At 37.3% G+C, this 18,001-nt stretch overlaps 1 protein-coding gene and 2 long non-coding RNA genes across 8 annotated transcripts in view; 1 reads left to right on the forward strand and 2 right to left on the reverse strand.

The window, feature by feature from the left end:
* LOC105842367 (uncharacterized) overlaps positions 1-18,001 on the reverse strand; it is a 102,736-nt gene that overhangs the window by 31,924 nt on the left and 52,811 nt on the right. Inside the window, exon 3 of the mRNA XM_012694908.4 lies at positions 3,738-3,958. Coding sequence (XP_012550362.2) covers positions 3,738-3,958 — 221 coding nt within the window. The remainder of the gene's footprint in view (positions 1-3,737; positions 3,959-18,001) is intronic.
* On the forward strand, positions 4,979-7,975 carry LOC119628715 (uncharacterized). 2 transcript variants are annotated; one of them, XR_005244876.2, is made up of 3 exons: positions 5,091-5,745; positions 5,948-7,106; positions 7,716-7,975. It is a non-coding gene; the product is annotated as an uncharacterized LOC119628715 (long non-coding RNA). The 2 variants fall into 2 exon arrangements; XR_009973518.1 differs by having other exon boundaries at positions 4,979-5,745; positions 5,948-7,975.
* On the reverse strand, positions 7,959-14,165 carry LOC110386752 (uncharacterized). 5 transcript variants are annotated; one of them, XR_005244872.2, is made up of 6 exons: positions 13,630-14,165; positions 13,376-13,551; positions 12,888-12,995; positions 9,435-12,505; positions 8,698-9,356; positions 7,959-8,614 (listed from the first exon to the last, which is right to left on the reverse strand). It is a non-coding gene; the product is annotated as an uncharacterized LOC110386752 (long non-coding RNA). The 5 variants fall into 5 exon arrangements; XR_009973517.1 differs by having other exon boundaries at positions 9,435-12,804; XR_005244873.2 differs by having other exon boundaries at positions 8,698-8,805; positions 9,180-9,356; positions 9,435-12,804; positions 12,888-13,551.

Below are 18,001 nucleotides of genomic sequence, written 5' to 3' on the forward strand. Positions count from 1 at the left end.
CGAGAATGGCTGGACCGATTTGGCAAATTTTGGTCTTGAATTATTTGTGGAAGTCCAGAGAAGGCTTTTTTAACATCAACCTTTTGGTTGATAAATGAATGAAAATGCTCGGAATTAAATAAAAATAACAATTTTGTTTTCCCTTTGATGTGTCCTCCGTTGGACGGATTCCTTTTGTTTGTTTTAGGTTTATTTTATACAAAAGCTTAGGTCTTTTATTTATCGATTGAGGTACTACGAAGTCTACCGGGTCAGCTAGTAAAAAATAAATCCTTAAATTGAAAAAGCATTTGATAAGCCAAACGATTGCTACAAACGAGATTTTTTAAAATAACAGTTTAAGTGGAAGTTTTGGAGAGGTCCAATCTCGTCGTTACATTCTTTTTTAGAATCAAAAACACCAAAAGCCTATCACACAGCGCAGCGAGCTTCTCCATTGAGCGCATTACGAGAATGCTGAAACTTGGCAATTTCACAAAAAAATCCGGCTCGTTTTCCGTTGGAAATGATGTCGTTATTTTATATAAACTCGTGCTATTTATAAACGAATCATTACATGGGTCGGTCAGAATATAATTACTGCATGTTATTCAAAGGACAATAAAATTAAAATAATTTTTACGGCTTAATCAAATTTTTTTATAGTAATTGTATTACTTCAGCCATTTTGAATACAGTTTTCGTGGTAACGCGTCACCGTAATGTATTTGAAATGTCGGAAACGAAATAATAAAAATAAAAAAAAACAGGTGTGGCACTCGGGGAATGCCGCGGTAAAGCTATTGCAGAACATTTTTTATCAACTTATGCAATTACAAATAGACAATAATAATTTAATATTAAAACAATAATAAAAATAAGACCACGCTATATTTATAAACATTAACAAAAGCAAAACATTAACTGTACTATTAACTTCACACTCATAAGCTAGACCGCGTGAGAGAGAGATGGGCAGACTTTTCATGATGCTCATGCAGTGCGACGTCACGCCGCGCGCTTATTCACAAACACTACACCAGCGCAACGTGTGAATGTGTTGAACGCGAGCTACATAGTAGGCGTAGTGGGGGTGTCACGCTATTTTCGTTACGGAATTTATTGATTCAGTCGCCGCGCTCAAGGCCCGCGATAGAAGCTATGCAATAGCTTAAAAACGAGAGATTAAACGGTAAAAGTATAATAAAGTTCAATTACGTCAGTGATTTGCGAAAACTGAAGAAAATACTATCCTTACAAGTATTTGTATTTGCACAGCATTGAAATTGTTTTTTTTATTGCCCGTGTAGGCAGACGAGCATACGGCCCATCTGATGTTAAGTGGTTACCGTCGCCCATGGACTTTAGCAATGCCAGGGGCAGAGCCAAGCCGCTTCCTACCGCAAAGTATTCTCCACAAGCCTTGTTTGTCACGTGTTTTTCGTGTTCTTTCCTTTGGCACGTTACCTTTGAACTTTGAATATTCCCTTGTAATAATCTCGTAGGAAATAACATTAAACAAAGTCAAGGTTTCTTGTTTCTGATTTTCGATATTCATACTTAAATAAATTACGTAGGAGGTTGATGTCAAAAGTATGATTTTAATCAGCTTAATGCATGCAAATTAATTCCGAATTGAAGGGTGGACGTTTTGGAGTTGCGGTGTATTTTATAGGAAAAGTAGATTGTGTATTTAATGAACAAGAGAAATTAATTGAGAACTTTGAAAACTTTGGTATACTTTACCACAATATACGCTGCTCACGGCCGTGATAATACGCATTAAACAAGCAGCTATATAGTCAGGTTAAGAAATATGACTTCAGAATATTGTTATTAAGTTGTAATTGTTGTATTTCATATCCCATTAGCTGAATCAATGTGTAGTATAGTTGTACTAGTCTCCAAGCTAAATGACCAACATAAGTATTTAATTTAATATATAAATATAAATAAGTAAAGACTTAATAGTTGAATACTTTTTATTCCTTCGTTTATTGAACGACACAGTTACTGTTTATAGAACACAAGAGAACAGAAAAGAAAGAATTTAGAAACAGCTTCTTTTCCCGTCTCTATAAAATGGTAGAGAAAATAATTATAATAATAATACTCATAATGGAGCTATATTTGAGTAGTGGGTGATTAATGATTATGGTCAAATTTTGAATACTAGGCTTTAAATACTATTTGCATAAAAACATGCAGTTTTTGTAAATTCTCGTGAATCGTCAAAGTAACGCGAGGCTTGCTGTCATTTGAGACTGTAGGTCAGTTCATTTTGAACTGTTTTATATAACGTGTGTTTGAGTGAATGGTAAGTGAAGTATAAATTTACAAAATTTGATACTTATTGCTATCGTGTTTATTAGGAATATCGTCATTCTGTAGACTGAGCACTTTGACCGATTTTGATCAGCCTGATGTAGCCAACAGAATCGATAGATATAACAATATAAATGACCACCCTGAGATATAAAGTATTTAATGTGTACTGTAGAATTTAGGTAAATGGAGTATTGAAAAATAAGCTGCATTTATTAGATATTTCGAGCTGTTGTCTACAATGAAGACGTGTATGAGTGACTAGTGATTTCTGAGGGTATACATGAAAAGTCGTGTACAAAAAATACATTTTAGCAATATTTTGCATGTCATGAATCTTACTTTTAAGGTCAACAGGAAATTGGCCGGCATTCGTCTATAAGATTCGGGCGTGATTCTTATTTTGGAACTCGAGTTGACAGCGACGGTTCCGTGCTTAAAGCGGAAAAGCTCTCTCTCTGGTTCTGCAAGATGGTTCACTTGCGCTAGTCGCCCGCCGCAGCCCGACACGACTTTGGCAATACCGAGACTCGGCCGCGACAACACCGAATAACAATAAATTTTAACTTATGTTGTTAGTGAAATAAGTACTTTCGGAATGTCCACTCCCCATAGTTAAGACTTTCAGTTGGTGAATTAACAGAACTAGATGATGACCGAGCTTGGCTCGGTATTTTTTTTTTGTAACGCCATCTTGTTGTGTCTTTAAAGCAGTTAGTTGCTCTCAATTAAGAAAAATAGTATTATTATTCGCCAATAGCGGTCGGGAAGAGTCATAAAGTTGATTATCGATTAAGATGATTATTAAAAGCACGAATAAAACAACATTTTCTGAAAATAAATCGTAGCTAGATCGATTTATCGCCCCCCAAATCCTCTGTATACTAAATTTTATGAAAATCGTTGGAGCCGTTTCCGAGATTCAGATTATATATTATTATGTATATACAAGAATTGCTCGTTTAAAGGTATAAGATAGTATATAAATAAATGTTGTGCATTTTACGTGTTGAATTCAAAGAAACAGGTTTTGTTTTATTAGAGGATAGAAATAGGGCGGTTGCTTTTCAAATTTATTTAATATGTGTGTTGACATGTATTTTTCGATCTCTCAGGCTTCTTGGGATCTTTAAGCACTATGCTATTAATTTAAAAAATATTTCCCACTTTTCCACAGTACACAAGCTTGGAGAACATACATAGCAACAACATACATACTTCATACAAGAATTTCCATTTAGCGTATAAATACTTGTGTTAAAACAATGAAATTGAGAGAAATCTGTTTCGTTATAACGCTGTACTTATTCGTCAAATATAGATACAGTAGCCGAAAATGTTACTTCAAATATTTAGTTAATGGATAAGATCCCAGCGCAAATCGGCTTACCCAAAGCCAAGCGTGGCTAATACATATAAAGCTATGAACTTACTCCAAACGTGCACACTCCAGCCTCTGCGGTTGTCTACTTCGCTTTTACTGGCTGGCTGCATGTGTTCTTCGGGAGATATTCCCTCAGCTTCAGGCAGCGTCCGCCAACGCTTCAAGAGTTCCTTGGTCTTGTCTTTTGTCTTGTCGCATGCCTGACGCCAGTTCGTGAAGTACTTGCGGGAGACCTTCGGACTCGTAAGAGAACCCGATTTTGAATCTTGTCTGTGTAACAAAAGGGGAAACTGTTAGGAAATTTTCTTTAACCTGTTTTAGTTCCCACGTGTTGTAGACCAAACTAGGACGAATAACAATTTAGTCGCCCGTTACAACGAAAATTGTAAAGTATTTGGATCATCGCAAATAATGTAATGACAATTAAAAATCAATTAAACCATAAAGTTGTTTTAATTATATAGTATTTTTAGGAACAAAAAAAAAAAGAAATAAAGCCATAAAATACTTTCATAATTCTAGATATTAATGATAACAATAGTATTCACTGTAATAATGAAATAGTTCAATCGTTTCACCGTTATACCTATGAAAGAAGTTATTCTCTCACACCTTTTTTTCGAATAGTTAGTTCCTTACGGATCCAAATAATCCATTCCCATGATCAATCAGTTAGTTCCACACATGAATCATGTTTTCAAGTATTTAAATAAAAAGAAATATTCATTGTATTCGTGTGCTAGTTTCAGTCGCAATACGAATATTGATAGCCCATTGGTTTCGCGAGTGCATCGAACGGGTTCTTGTTTTTGTTGCCACGAAAAATGATTGAGTTTTCAATTCCCCATATTGAAATTTCGCGATAGCTGTAAATATTTTTAAATGGCATTTCGTAGTAGTAAAATTATTATTGTGTGTGCGTAATAATAGAGTTTTATCGTCCCCAATATTTTACTGAATGTATTCTTCTTCAATAGCATAAAAATAATATTATAATATATGTATTTTATTTGTGTACACTGATATTTGGTTAATCATGTTTATTTTCAGCATTATTATTATGTAATTAATCTGTTGAAATGAGTGATGACGTTATGAGAGGAAAAATCACCTGCTGTTTATTTGTATATATTTTGTTTATTTATTCAAGTTTTCCGCAACAAATGATATACACAATGCAATTTATTTTTAAAAGACTAATGAATAATGGGATTTTGTTATGCGTTAGTCTGTCAACATATGTCTATAAAGTATATATCGAGCATAGCAAAAAATGATGTATCAAATCTAATAGCCCGAGAGCCCGTGGGCTCTACCTGTATGTATTTGACCAGACCTGAATTTTCGTACATTGAGACCCCTATACCTACCATGCATGAGGTGGGGACTCACTAAGCTCAAAGTGGTCGACGCGCCGAGCGCTCAGCCGTGCGATTCTGTAAGCGTTGTTTAACAAACTCGCACGTGAATTTGGTGTGAGTTTTCAAATTGGCATTCTGTAAATTTCATTGTAGTGCCGAATCTACACTAGCGCCCCTCGCGGGTGAATTGAACTAGCAAGCGTGAGTTTTTTTTACTAAAATGTATGAGTTGACGTTTGAAACGGCATTCTGTAGTGTAAATCACGTCGAATTTCGGCAAGAACTTCGCATCGCAAAATCATTTTATTTGTCAAATCAAAAGTTAGTGTTTTATGTGTTTGTTGTGAGTGAGAATATACGAAAACGTTATAAACCGCTGTTAATTATTAAAAAAATACTATTAATTAACAAAATTGCACTTTTAAATAACTTTATTCTTCATCGATATTTTGTGGAGCGTATGTTTTTATTGAAAACATTGTTGAAAGAGGCTGACGCTACGGATCAGCGTGAAATGCGTCGACAAGCCTACGAAATTCACAATTTATCACTTTTAACTTGAGATGACGACCATGTAAAAGTATAAAGAAAGTGTATAGATTGTCGAAGGATCATATGAACCAGTTAGGGTGTGAATTACACCCTTTGATGAAGACCACTAAAAGCCATTGAAAAGGACTTTCAACTCTTCTAAAGGTAGGTATTCCATGTGGTAAGATTGTGTCTTTATGTACAAAATAGGTACTTTATAACATATTATTAAAGTTTGCCCATTTGTTTATATCCAACTCTCCCATTGTAAAACAATACCACTAAACTAATCTACCAAAAATATCTTAAAAGAATACAAATTAGATTCTCTAATAACTATGTGTATTGTTTAATGATTATTTCTTAGTTTCAGTTATTGTGCACCTTGTTATTTTTGGCCAATTGAAGTTACCAAAAAAATCATAAAAGAAAATATAAGAACACATTTGTCCCAGACATCCCAGTGTATATCTGAGGTTGTGGAGGCTCTGAACAACCCAGCAACTATATATAAATATTTAAGATTCCCACAGAATGCTCAAGAATGGCAAAAGTTGAAGGAAAAGCAAAGAAAAAAGAATAAGGTGGTTTAAGCTAAATAGGAACAGATGGCGGTGCACTATAAAAAACAAACTGTTTCAAGGCCATGACCACGACCCTCAGTAATGAGGAAACCGATGCAAGGAGGAGGAGGAGAGGTTTAAGCTAAATAAAAAAATGTTTTCTTCATAAAAAATTACCAATATTAATGTAATGCTAAATATTGCAGTTTTTATGAAAAATTTAGAATCCTTTGGGTTATTGGGTGTATTGATGGGAAGTTGGTGGCCTTAAAAAGATCTGCTACCAATAAAAAATGGATTTACTGTCGCAAAGAATATCATGCAAGAAATGTACAATTTGTAAAGCTATTAATATTTTTCGAAATTCTGATATGTAATCCATAAACGAAATGTGTATTAAGAACCTATGTATTCAGATTGTATTCATTTCAGTTAAATTGTAATTGTGTATATTGCTATAAGTTATTGTGAAATATAGTATTTATCTTAAATAAACTTTATTCAGTTATAATCAAAACAAAATAAAATCTACTAGATTAGTCAATGACAGCAAGTAATGACCATTATAATTATTTAACATCTTTTTGGGCTTTCTGTATATTGTCAACGTTCCAACCTTATGACACCTTTTGCTATATATTTTTTCATTGCTTAGATCGGTGGACGAGCTCCCAGCCTACCTGGTGTTAAATGGTTACTGGAGCCCATAGACATCTACAACGTAAATGCGCCACCCACCTTGAGATATAAATTCTAAGGTCTCAGTATAGTTACAACAGCTGCCCCACCCTTCAAACCGAAACGCATTACTGCTTCACGGCAGAAATAGGCGATAACGCTATGTTATGCTAGCTAATACCTGCTAATAATAGCTAGCTATTGCTAATATGGAGGAAGATACTCCTGAAGCTTTGTAGCACCGCCTTCATTCCACTGCCCGTAACTCAGTATAAAGAACAATAGGTATGTTAAAGTCGACTTCTGCGAGTGCACCATCTCGCAGAAGGAGGCGGCGGGGCGCGTGAGAGACGCACAGGCCCGCCGCCGTCGAGCGGGGGCCAGGGAGGCGGATATCGCCCAAGCCCTGGCCCTCTAAGTGTTTCGGGTCCCCTCACATGTCGGCCTGGGGACCGGCGAAGGGGGCCTAAGAAGACGACGTGCAAGCTGCTCTGCACGCGTTTTATGCATGAGCATCCGGGTGATGGAAGGCCGGCTATTCTCAACCCTCGCTGGTTCTGACCCAGCGGGGTATTCCGTAGGATAGACCATTCTAACCGGCGCCATCTAGGCGGGCTTCGGATAGCCTGCCGACCGAGAGGGCTGGTGGTCGTGGCGCCGACAACCGCCAGTCCGGCGTCCCGAGGGGGAGGGTGATGGGAGAGATGTGCTCTGCACTAAACGCTTCACTTTCCCCCCTTTGCCTTTTCATGAGTTTTGTCTCATGCGAGGTTTGGACGTTGGTTGTTGAGACAGGAGGTTTTAGTCGGTTCTACTCCGACATGCCCCGCCCTCCATCCCCAGTGAAGGGCGGAAGTCCGGCGATTTCCTCCTGACAAAAAAAAAAAAAAAAAGGTATGTTAAAGAGTAGATTCAGGTGTTTGCTGATCTATAGGGTGCCAATTTACCACCCTGATAAGATAGCAAAAATAGTTGTTGCGTGTTGTGTTTTGCACAACATTTGCAATTGTGCAGAGCTGCCAGTTCCCATGATTTCAGATGATGAGATTACATGTACATTATGGTGGTCATGTTGAATTACTTTGTTAAATTTTACTAATTAGCTAACTTATAGTGTGAAGTAACTTCAAATATAAATTAATGATTTATAAAAATAGTTTTATTATAGTTTTATTCAATAGTTATATACAATAATTGAAATTTGTTTGCATCAGTAACTTATGTGGAAATACAGGTTTAAAATTGCTAGCTGCATGTGCTAATTCCACCAACAGTTCATCCTTCTTGCAGATTGTCGACTATTCATTCCCCCATGGTTGTAAGTTTCATTAAGTTATATATGGTACTGTGTTCAAAAATGCTTTGGACGACACACATATGAACACCCTGAATCTTCACCTGCAGTTCCTCTATCCACAAAATTCTCTCAGTAATTTGAGTACACTCTGCTTTTCATTGTAAAAGTGGTGAAATAGCAGGTCAGGTGTTGAGGTGCTGAAAAAAATAATAAATTTATTTAAAAACAAGGTTAGGTAAAATACAATGTTTACAATACATGCAACAAAATGTTTTTATTTACAAGTAACAGCATTATACACAAATCAATGTCCCTAATATGGTGGTTCAATGAATAGGTACTTTGACCTGAATAAACACATATCAACCCAATCTCTTGACTAACATGTGAGACCTACTGTGGCTGGAGCTACTAGTAGTAGCATCACAATAAGTAGAAGTCACTTGCATTTAGTTAGAGGATGATGACTGCAAAATAGGTGATTCTTGATGCAATGCTAAAAAGGCAATAAATATTAATTTTTAAAATGCAAGTTTTGTTTAGGTATTTATTTCAGATAATTAGGCATAACATACATACCTGTATGTTTGTGATTGTTCCAATACTGATACATTTTCCGAGTAGGCTATAAATTCTCCTTACAATATTCTGATGATGTGGATTAGTATTTTCAATCTGTTGTAGTTCCTTAAATATAATAAAATAGGTTATGCCTAAATTTTGTTCATTTATTTTAAACTGAGTATGCAGCCTTTAGCCAACATAATGTCAGTTTAGTCAATACTCTGGCACTGCCTGCCACCCCTGTACCAGTATGCACACCGTTTACCATAGATACAGTCACCTCTGCATCAATAAATACATTCCAACAACATCAATCTAACTTGCAATACCTAAATTGTTAATGATTTGATTTATTTAATTCAAAATAATTTTTTTGTTGGTGAATTTGAGATACAAATAAATTACCTTCATGCCCTGTTAAAATAGAACATCAATAAAAACGTTGTAGATAGATATATCATACATAAATATATGTTATCATGTCCTAAATATCTCACCGGGAATGGATCTTAACTGACAAGAGAATTTAGTTCCTATATTTTTTTAATATCCTTGTTCTCTTATTGAACATGTTGAGATTCGATTAATCCTTTTGTTTCTCTAGCTTTTAACCCAAAACGTTTATCAATGCCTCTATTTGCGCCAATGTCGGATGAGAAGAACGCTCTTTAAATCTGTTGGTAATATATTTAAATTTTACATTAAAAACGAATGGATGAAACATTGATAGCCTCAAATTAACTTTTACTTACCTCATAATTTTTATTTAACGTTAAATTCACTCACAAAGTAACAACAAATCTAGAAAAAGCAAAATAAAAACTTCCGACCGCTCGAAATTGTTTTGAAAACAATTAAAATTTTGTTTTTTAATTCTGGTATTCGCCAGTGCACGCAAAGGAACTTAGCGTACAGCCAGAAATTACAATTAATTTCATAAATATATGACTTTTAATTTTCTTTTTAGATATATTAGATGTGGTTTAGACACCAAAGCTTAAATTCATAGTATTTTCTTACAGAATGCTTCTAAATACAAAGAAAAACTGAAACCGGTAAGCTTCGATTTACATTTGCGTGTATACGGCTATCCCTAGTAGTATTGTAAACAAACTTCGTTGTCACTTCACTTCGCTCGAGGCAGGGTAATTAAGATTAGTGTTTACAGAATGCCAAATCAAGGTCATTCTATTGCGAATGCGAAGTGATGGAGAATTTCGTAGTGAGATGCGAGTTCTTGTTTGAATTTTAGAGAATCGCACGGCAGGTAGGACAGCCGTGCGATTCTGTAAGCGTTGTTTAACAAACTCGCACGTGAATTTGGTGTGAGTTTTCAAATTGGCATTCTGTAAATTTCATTGTAGTGCCGAATCTACACTAGCGCCCCTCGCGGGTGAATTGAACTAGCAAGCGTGAGTTTTTTTTACTAAAATGTATGAGTTGACGTTTGAAACGGCATTCTGTAGTGTAAATCACGTCGAATTTCGGCAAGAACTTCGCATCGCGAAATCATTTTATTTGTCAAATCAAAAGTTAGTGTTTTAAGTGTTTGTTGTAAGTGAGAATATACGAAAACGTTATAAACCGCTGTTAATTATTAAAAAAATACTATTAATTAACAAAATTGCACTTTAAAATAACTTTATTCTTCATCGATACTTTGTGGAGCGTATGTTTTTATTGAAAACATTGTTGAAAGAGGCTGACGCTACGGATCAGCGTGAAATGCGTCGACAAGCCTACGAAATTCACAATTTATCACTTTTAACTTGAGATGACGACCATGTAAAAGTATAAAGAAAGTGTATAGATTGTCGAAGGATCATATGAACCAGTTAGGGTGTGAATTACACCCTTTGATGAAGACCACTAAAAGCCATTGAAAAGGACTTTCAACTCTTCTAAAGGTAGGTATTCCACGTGGTAAGATTTTGTCTTTATGTACAAAATAGGTACTTTATAACATATTATTAAAGTTTGCCTATTTGTTTATATCCAACTCTCCCATTATTGTAAAACAATACCACTAAACTAATCTACCAAAAATATCTTGAAAGAATATAAATTAGATTCTCTAATAACTATGTGTATTGTTTAATGATTATTTCTTAGTTTCAGTTATTGTGCACCTTGTTATTTTTGGCCAATTGAAGTTACCAAAAAAATCATAAACATCCCAGTGTATATCTGAGGTTGTGGAGGCTCTGAACAACCCAGCAACTATATATAAATATTTAAGATTCCCACAGAATGCTCAAGAATGGCAAAAGTTGAAGGAAAAGCAAAGAAAAAAGAAGAAGGTGGTTTAAGCTAAATAGGAGCAGATGGCGGTGCACTATAAAAAACAAACCGTTTCAAGGCCATGACCACGACCCTCAGTAATGAGGAAACTGATGCAAGGAGGAGGAGAGGTTTAAGCTAAATAAAAAAATGTTTTCTTCATAAAAAATTACCAATATTAATGTAATGCTAAATATTGCAGTTTTTATGAAAAATTTAGAATCCTTTGGGTTATTGGGTGTATTGATGGGAAGTTGGTGGCCTTAAAAAGATCTGCTACCAATAAAAAATGGTTTTACTGTCGCAAAGAATATCATGCAAGAAATTTACAATTTGTAAAGCTATTAATATTTTTCGAAATTCTGATATGTAATCCATAAACGAAATGTGTATTAAGAACCTATGTATTCAGATTGTATTCATTTCAGTTAAATTGTAATTGTGTATATTGCTATAAGTTATTGTGAAATATAGTATTTATCTTAAATAAACTTTATTCAGTTATAATCAAAACAAAATAAAATCTACCTACTAGATTAGTCAATGACAGCAAGTAATGACCATTATAATTATTTAACATCTTTTCGGGCTTTCTGTATATTGTCAATGTTCCAACCTTTTGCTATTTTTTTTTTCATTGCTTAGATCGGTGGACGAGCTCCCAGCCCACCTGGTGTTAAATGGTTACTGGAGCCCATAGACATCTACAACGTAAATGCGCCACCCACCTTGAGATATAAATTCTAAGGTCTCAGTATAGTTACAACAGCTGCCCCATCCTTCAAACCGAAACGCATTACTGCTTCACGCAAGAAATAGGCGATAATGCTATGCTATGCTAGCAATACCTGCTAATAATAGCTAGCTATTGCTAATATGGAGGAAGATACTCCTGAAGCTTTGTAGCACCTCCTTCATTCCACTGCCCGTAACTCAGTGTAAAGAACAATAGGTATGTTAAAGAGTAGATTCAGGTGTTTGCTGATCTATAGGGTGCCAATTTACCACCCTGATAAGATAGCAAAAATAGTTGTTGCGTGTTGTGTTTTGCACAACATTTGCAATTGTGCAGAGCTGCCAGTTCCCATGATTTCAGATGATGAGATTACATGTACATTATGGTGGTCATGTTGAATTACTTTGTTAAATTTTACTAATTAGCTAACTTATAGTGTGAAGTAACTTCAAATATAAATTAATGATTTATAAAAATAGTTTTATTCAATAGTTATATACAATAATTTTGAAATTTGTTTGCATCAGTAACTTATGTGGAAATCCAGGTTTAAAATTGCTAGCTGCATGTGCTAATTCCACCAACAGTTCATCCTTCTTGCAGATTGTCGACTATTCATTCCCCCATGGTTGTAAGTTTCATTAAGTTATATATGGTACTGTGTTCAAAAATGCTTTGGACGACACACATATGAACACCCTGAATCTTCACCTGCAGTTCCTCTATCCACAAAATTCTCTCAGTAATTTGAGTACACTCTGCTTTTCATTGTAAAAGTGGTGAAATAGCAGGTCAGGTGTTGAGGTGCTGAAAAAAATAATAAATTTATTTAAAAACAAGGTTAGGTAAAATACAATGTTTACAATACATGCAACAAAATGTTTTTATTTACAAGTAACAGCATTATACACAAATCAATGTCCCTAATATGGTGGTTCAATGAATAGGTACTTTGACCTGAATAAACACATATCAACCCAATCTCTTGACTAACATGTGAGACCTACTGTGGCTGGAGCTACTAGTAGTAGCATCACAATAAGTAGAAGTTACTTGCATTTAGTTAGAGGATGATGACTGCAAAATAGGTGATTCTTGATGAAATGCTAAAAAGGCAATAAATATTAATTTTTAAAATGCAAGTTTTGTTTAGGTATTTATATCAGATAATTAGGTATAACATACATACCTGTATGTTTGCGATTGTTCCAATACTGATACATTTTCCGAGTTGGCTATAAATTCTCCTTACAATATTCTGATGATGTGGATTAGTATTTTCAATATGTTGTAGTTCCTTAAATATAATAAAATAGGTTATGCCAAAATTTTGTTCATTTATTTTAAACTGAGTATGCAGCCTTTAGCCAACATAATGTCAGTTTAGTCAATACTCTGGCACTGCCTGCCACCCCTGTACCAGTATGCACACCCTTTACCATAGATACAGTCACCTCTGCATCAATAAATACATTCCAACATCAATCTAACTTGCAATACCTAAATAACCTAAATTGTTAATGATTTGATTTATTTAATTCAAAATAATTTTTTTGTTGGTGAATTTGAGATACAAATAAATTACCTTCATGCCCTGTTAAAATAGAACATCAATAAAAACGTAGTAGATAGATATATCATACATAAATATATGTTAACATGTCCTAAATATCTCACCGGGAATGGATCTTAACTGACAAGAGAATTTAGTTCCTATATTTTTTTAATATCCTTGTTCTCTTATTGAACATTTGAGATTCGATTAATCCTTTTGTTTCGCTAGCTTTTAACCCAAAACGTTTATCAATGCCTCTATTTGCGCCAATGTCGGATGAGAAGAACGCTCTTTAAATCTGTTGGTAATATATTTAAATTTTACATTAAAAACGAATGGATGAAACATTGATAGCCTCAAATTAACTTTTACTTACCTCATAATTTTTATTTAACGTTAAATTCACTCACAAAGTAACAACAAATCTAGAAAAAGCAAAATAAAAACTTCCGACCGCTCGAAATTGTTTTGAAAACAATTAAAATTTTGTTTTTTAATTCTGGTATTCGCCAGTGCACGCAAAGGAACTTAGCGTACAGCCAGAAATTACAATTAATTTCACAAATATATGACTTTTAATTTTCTTTTTAGATATATTAGATGTGGTTTAGACACCAAAGCTTAAATTCATAGTATTTTCTTACAGAATGCTTCTAAATACAAAGAAAAACTGAAACCGGTAAGCTTCGATTTACATTTGCGTGTATACGGCTATCCCTAGTAGTATTGTAAACAAACTTCGTTGTCACTTCACTTCGCTCGAGGCAGGGTAATTAAGATTAGTGTTTACAGAATGCCAAATCAAGGTCATTCCATTGCGAATGCGAAGTGATGGAGAATTTCGTAGTGAGATGCGAGTTCTTGTTTGAATTTTAGAGAATCGCACGGCAGGTACCGATTTTGACGGATTTTAAATCCATTTGACCACGTCTGCCGTTTTGAAATTTTGAAAATATATGATTATTATTATCGGAAAATAAGAATGGCAGACCATTATCGCGCATTTTACTTTGTGGCAGACCACTTTGAAAATACTAAATTGCATTGAAAATGCAAAATTTTGAAAGTAATTGACTAGATCTGCCATTGATTTAATAATATGTTGTTTATTATAGTCTTAAAAACTTATATTGATCACGGCAGACCTCTACATTGCGTACATACATCAACATATAATAAAATCTTAGCTACTACCCGGCCAGATGTATATTATGTTTTCCGTTCACTGTTTTAGAGGAATATAATTTACTTGCGATTTACTTTAGCAATGTATTTACCGAAATTAATATTTTATTATATTCTTTATACTAAACTTCATTAGTTAGACAATAAAGAAGTGAATAATTATAAATAATACGGTATAATGCTGATCAAAAAAGAATTGAATTCCTCATTTTTATTTCGTCAAGACAAAATTTAAAAGTGTTAAATCAGTTAAAAAAATATATCATGCATGCATTACATATTATATATATATATATCAATCTTCATTCATCATCATCATCATCGGAGTCATTTTTTTTTTTTTTTTTTTTTTTTTTTTTTTTTTTTTTTTTTTTTTTTTTTTTTTTTTTTTTTTTTTTTTTTTTTTTTTTTTTTTTTTTTATGATTGAAAGTTTACTGGTGGCCCGAAGGCCTTTCCAGTTTCACCAGGACAGGTGGGCGAGCAAAGGCTCAGCCAAGAGGGGTGGGATTTGCTAACAACTGCCCGAGCGCCTCCGAAGGAGACCTAACAACTCATGAGCAATTGTTTCGCGAATGAATCTACTACCGGATCGGAATCGCGACCCGCTGAGAAGATCCGGCGAGAAACTCAGCGGGCTGATGCATGGGTTAGGTTGCACGTCGACCTCTTTGTCGAGTTCGACGAGTACGGTTACCGGGGTCCCTAAGCCTGCCCCTAGTATTAGAGCTGAAGGCATCTAATGCAAAGGTTATTGGATCTGATGGATCCGTAAGGACGTGTCTAGGGCGTCGACGGTGACTGGCTCCTGCATGATCAGGATTCGGGGAGTAGTCAGCGGCGGCAACGATAAGGCGATTATCATGACGCATAGCCTTATCGAAGTATCGTTCCGACGCTGACTTCATGTATTTCCGAATTGATTCGAGGCCCAGGTCGTCGTGTAGGTCAACGTTCCTCACGAACCACGGAGCCCCGACAGCTAACCTGCAAAAGCGGGATTGTAGGGATTGGAGGGTGTCTATGTGTGTGCGGGCCGCGTGAGCGAACACCACACTCGCGTAAGTCATGACGGGCCTTATGCAAGTTTTGTAAAGTGTCACCTTGTTCCGAAGGGACATTTTACTCCGCTTACAGATCATGGGGTAGAGTCTACCGAGAATAAACGTGGCACGGTCACGGACTGATTTTATATGCGGGCGGAATGTCATCGATGCATCCAGGGTAACGCCCAGGTACTTGACCTTCCTGGCCCAGGGTATGGGTTGTCTTAAGAGAGTAATCGGGGATGTGAGATTCCTCCTCCTAATCCGGGAGGAAATCCGTGTGGAGCTTCCCCTCTGAAATAGCACCGCAGTACTTTTCGCTGGGTTGATGTCTATGCGCCATTTTCGGAACCACTGTCCTAGGGCTAGGGCTGCGCTCTGAAGCTTCTTCGCGATTAGGGACTTATTTCTACTAGAATAGTAAACAGTCGTGTCGTCGGCGAATAAAGCTAAATGGGTCGGCGGCGACCGGGGAATATCGTTGACGAATAAGCTAAATAGGAGGGGTGAGAGGACAGAGCCTTGCGGGACTCCAGCTGTGAGAGGTCGTGGGGAGGAGCGGGTTCCCTCGACTCGATATCGAAAAGAGCGGTTCGACAAGAAGTCCCGTATGATGAGCACGAGACTATCCGGCACGCCCATGTTGAATAGTTTGAAAATCAAACCATTGTGCCAGACTTTGTCGAACGCTTTTGCGACGTCGAAGAAGAGAGCTCCCGTGTATAACGGTTTTGGTCGATTAAGCCCCACAAGAATGTGCTCCGTGAGGCGGTGCACCTGTTGAACGCATGAGTGATTTGTACGGAATCCGAATTGTTCATCGATAAGAATGCCCTTGGATGAGACGAAGTCTCTGAGGCGTTTGTAGAGCAGACGCTCATACAGTTTGCCTAGAGACATGAGGAGGCTAATCGGGCGGTAGCTCGTCGGATGATTTTTTGGTTTACCGGGTTTATGTATGCCGATAACGTCCGCTTCTTTCCACACCGCGGGAAAGATACAGTTCGCCATAGCGGCATTGAAAATAGATGCCAACATCACGATGAGTTGGACGGGTAGAAGTTTAATAACGCGGTTGGATATACCGTCGGAACCGGGAGCCTTGCGAGGACGTAGGTCTTTGATCAAGTCTTTAACTTCCATCGGGGTGACGGGTGGTAACGCATCAGAGGGTGGCAAGGAGGCTCTGCGTTCTACCTCACTGTCTACTAATTCTACATGAACAGGGTCCACGGATTGAGTGCTGGGCGTGCACTGGGTTTGCAATGTATCGGCCAGCAGCTCTGCTTTTTCGTCATCATCGAACGCCGCGAGTCGGCCTGAGGGGCCTACGAGGGGGGGCATAGTTACTACCGTATCCGATTTGAGAGTACGAGCTAAGCGGTAGTAAGACCTTTGGGAGGGCGCGAGTCCTTCTAAGAAATCAGACCATCTGGCATCTCGGACTTCGGCGATGCGAGACTTTACGTCGCGTTGTAGGGCACGCATTCGAATACGATTTTCCGCGGTAGGATACCTGTCGTAGGCGCGTATCGAGGCGTTCTTAGCTCTAAGGAGTTCCCTAATATCGTCGGACAATTTGAAGCGGTGAAGGAAGTCCTCCGCTACAACTTGTTTCGATGACCTATCTAATGTCGAGGTGATGTGTGACGTTAAGATGTCTATGGCTTCAGCGGTATCCTGAGGAGACGGGATAGAGTCCGGGTTAAACGGGAGCGATGGTGGATCAGATTCAGCCAGGCTGATGCCCAGCGTGTGCCAATCCACCACAGTCCTCGTGACGGGAACGGAATCGGGAGCGCGACCGAGCTTCATAACGACGGGACGGTGGTCTGAATCTAACTCTGAAACTACTTCGATCGAGTGTAAGCGCAGAGTTACGTTTTTTAATAACGCTATGTCGAGTATATCCGGGCGATGCGCGATATTTAGCGGGTAGTGAGTCGGGGTTAGCGGAGCGACGATATCGAAGGCGAGATCATCGACTAACGCGTCAAGCCGCCTGCCATTCGGGGTTGTGGTGTGTGAGTTCCACCTGATGTGTTTACAATTTAGGTCGCCCGCCAGAATGACAGAGCTCCCCATACCGAGCAGCGCCTCGATATCACTGCTTAGAACGATCTTATCCGGTGGAAGATAAACGGACGCGATAACGATCGGCGCGTGTCCCGTCAGTGAGATTCGGCACACTGATGCTTCGATATTAGCGAGCGCGGGAGGATCGAGTGGGACGCAATGCAGGGCTCTTCTATAGTAAATGACGGTACCACCACCACGGGCAGAGAGCCTGTCGTTCCTGACCATGTTATAGTTCGCGATTTTAGGGTCACGGCGCGCGGGCTTAAGTAGGGTCTCCTGCACTAAAAAGATATCAATTTGGTGGTCACGCAAAAAGTCAGAAACCTGATCACGTTGATTTGCGAGACCGTAAGCGTTAAAAAATCCTATCGTTACGGATAGGGGCTTTATTCTACTTATATACGCCATTGATTACCGGCGGAGTGAGGGGGGGACGTACG

Source organism: Bombyx mori, chromosome 7, assembly GCF_030269925.1.
Source record: "Bombyx mori chromosome 7, ASM3026992v2".
Classification (NCBI taxonomy): domain Eukaryota; kingdom Metazoa; phylum Arthropoda; class Insecta; order Lepidoptera; family Bombycidae; genus Bombyx; species Bombyx mori.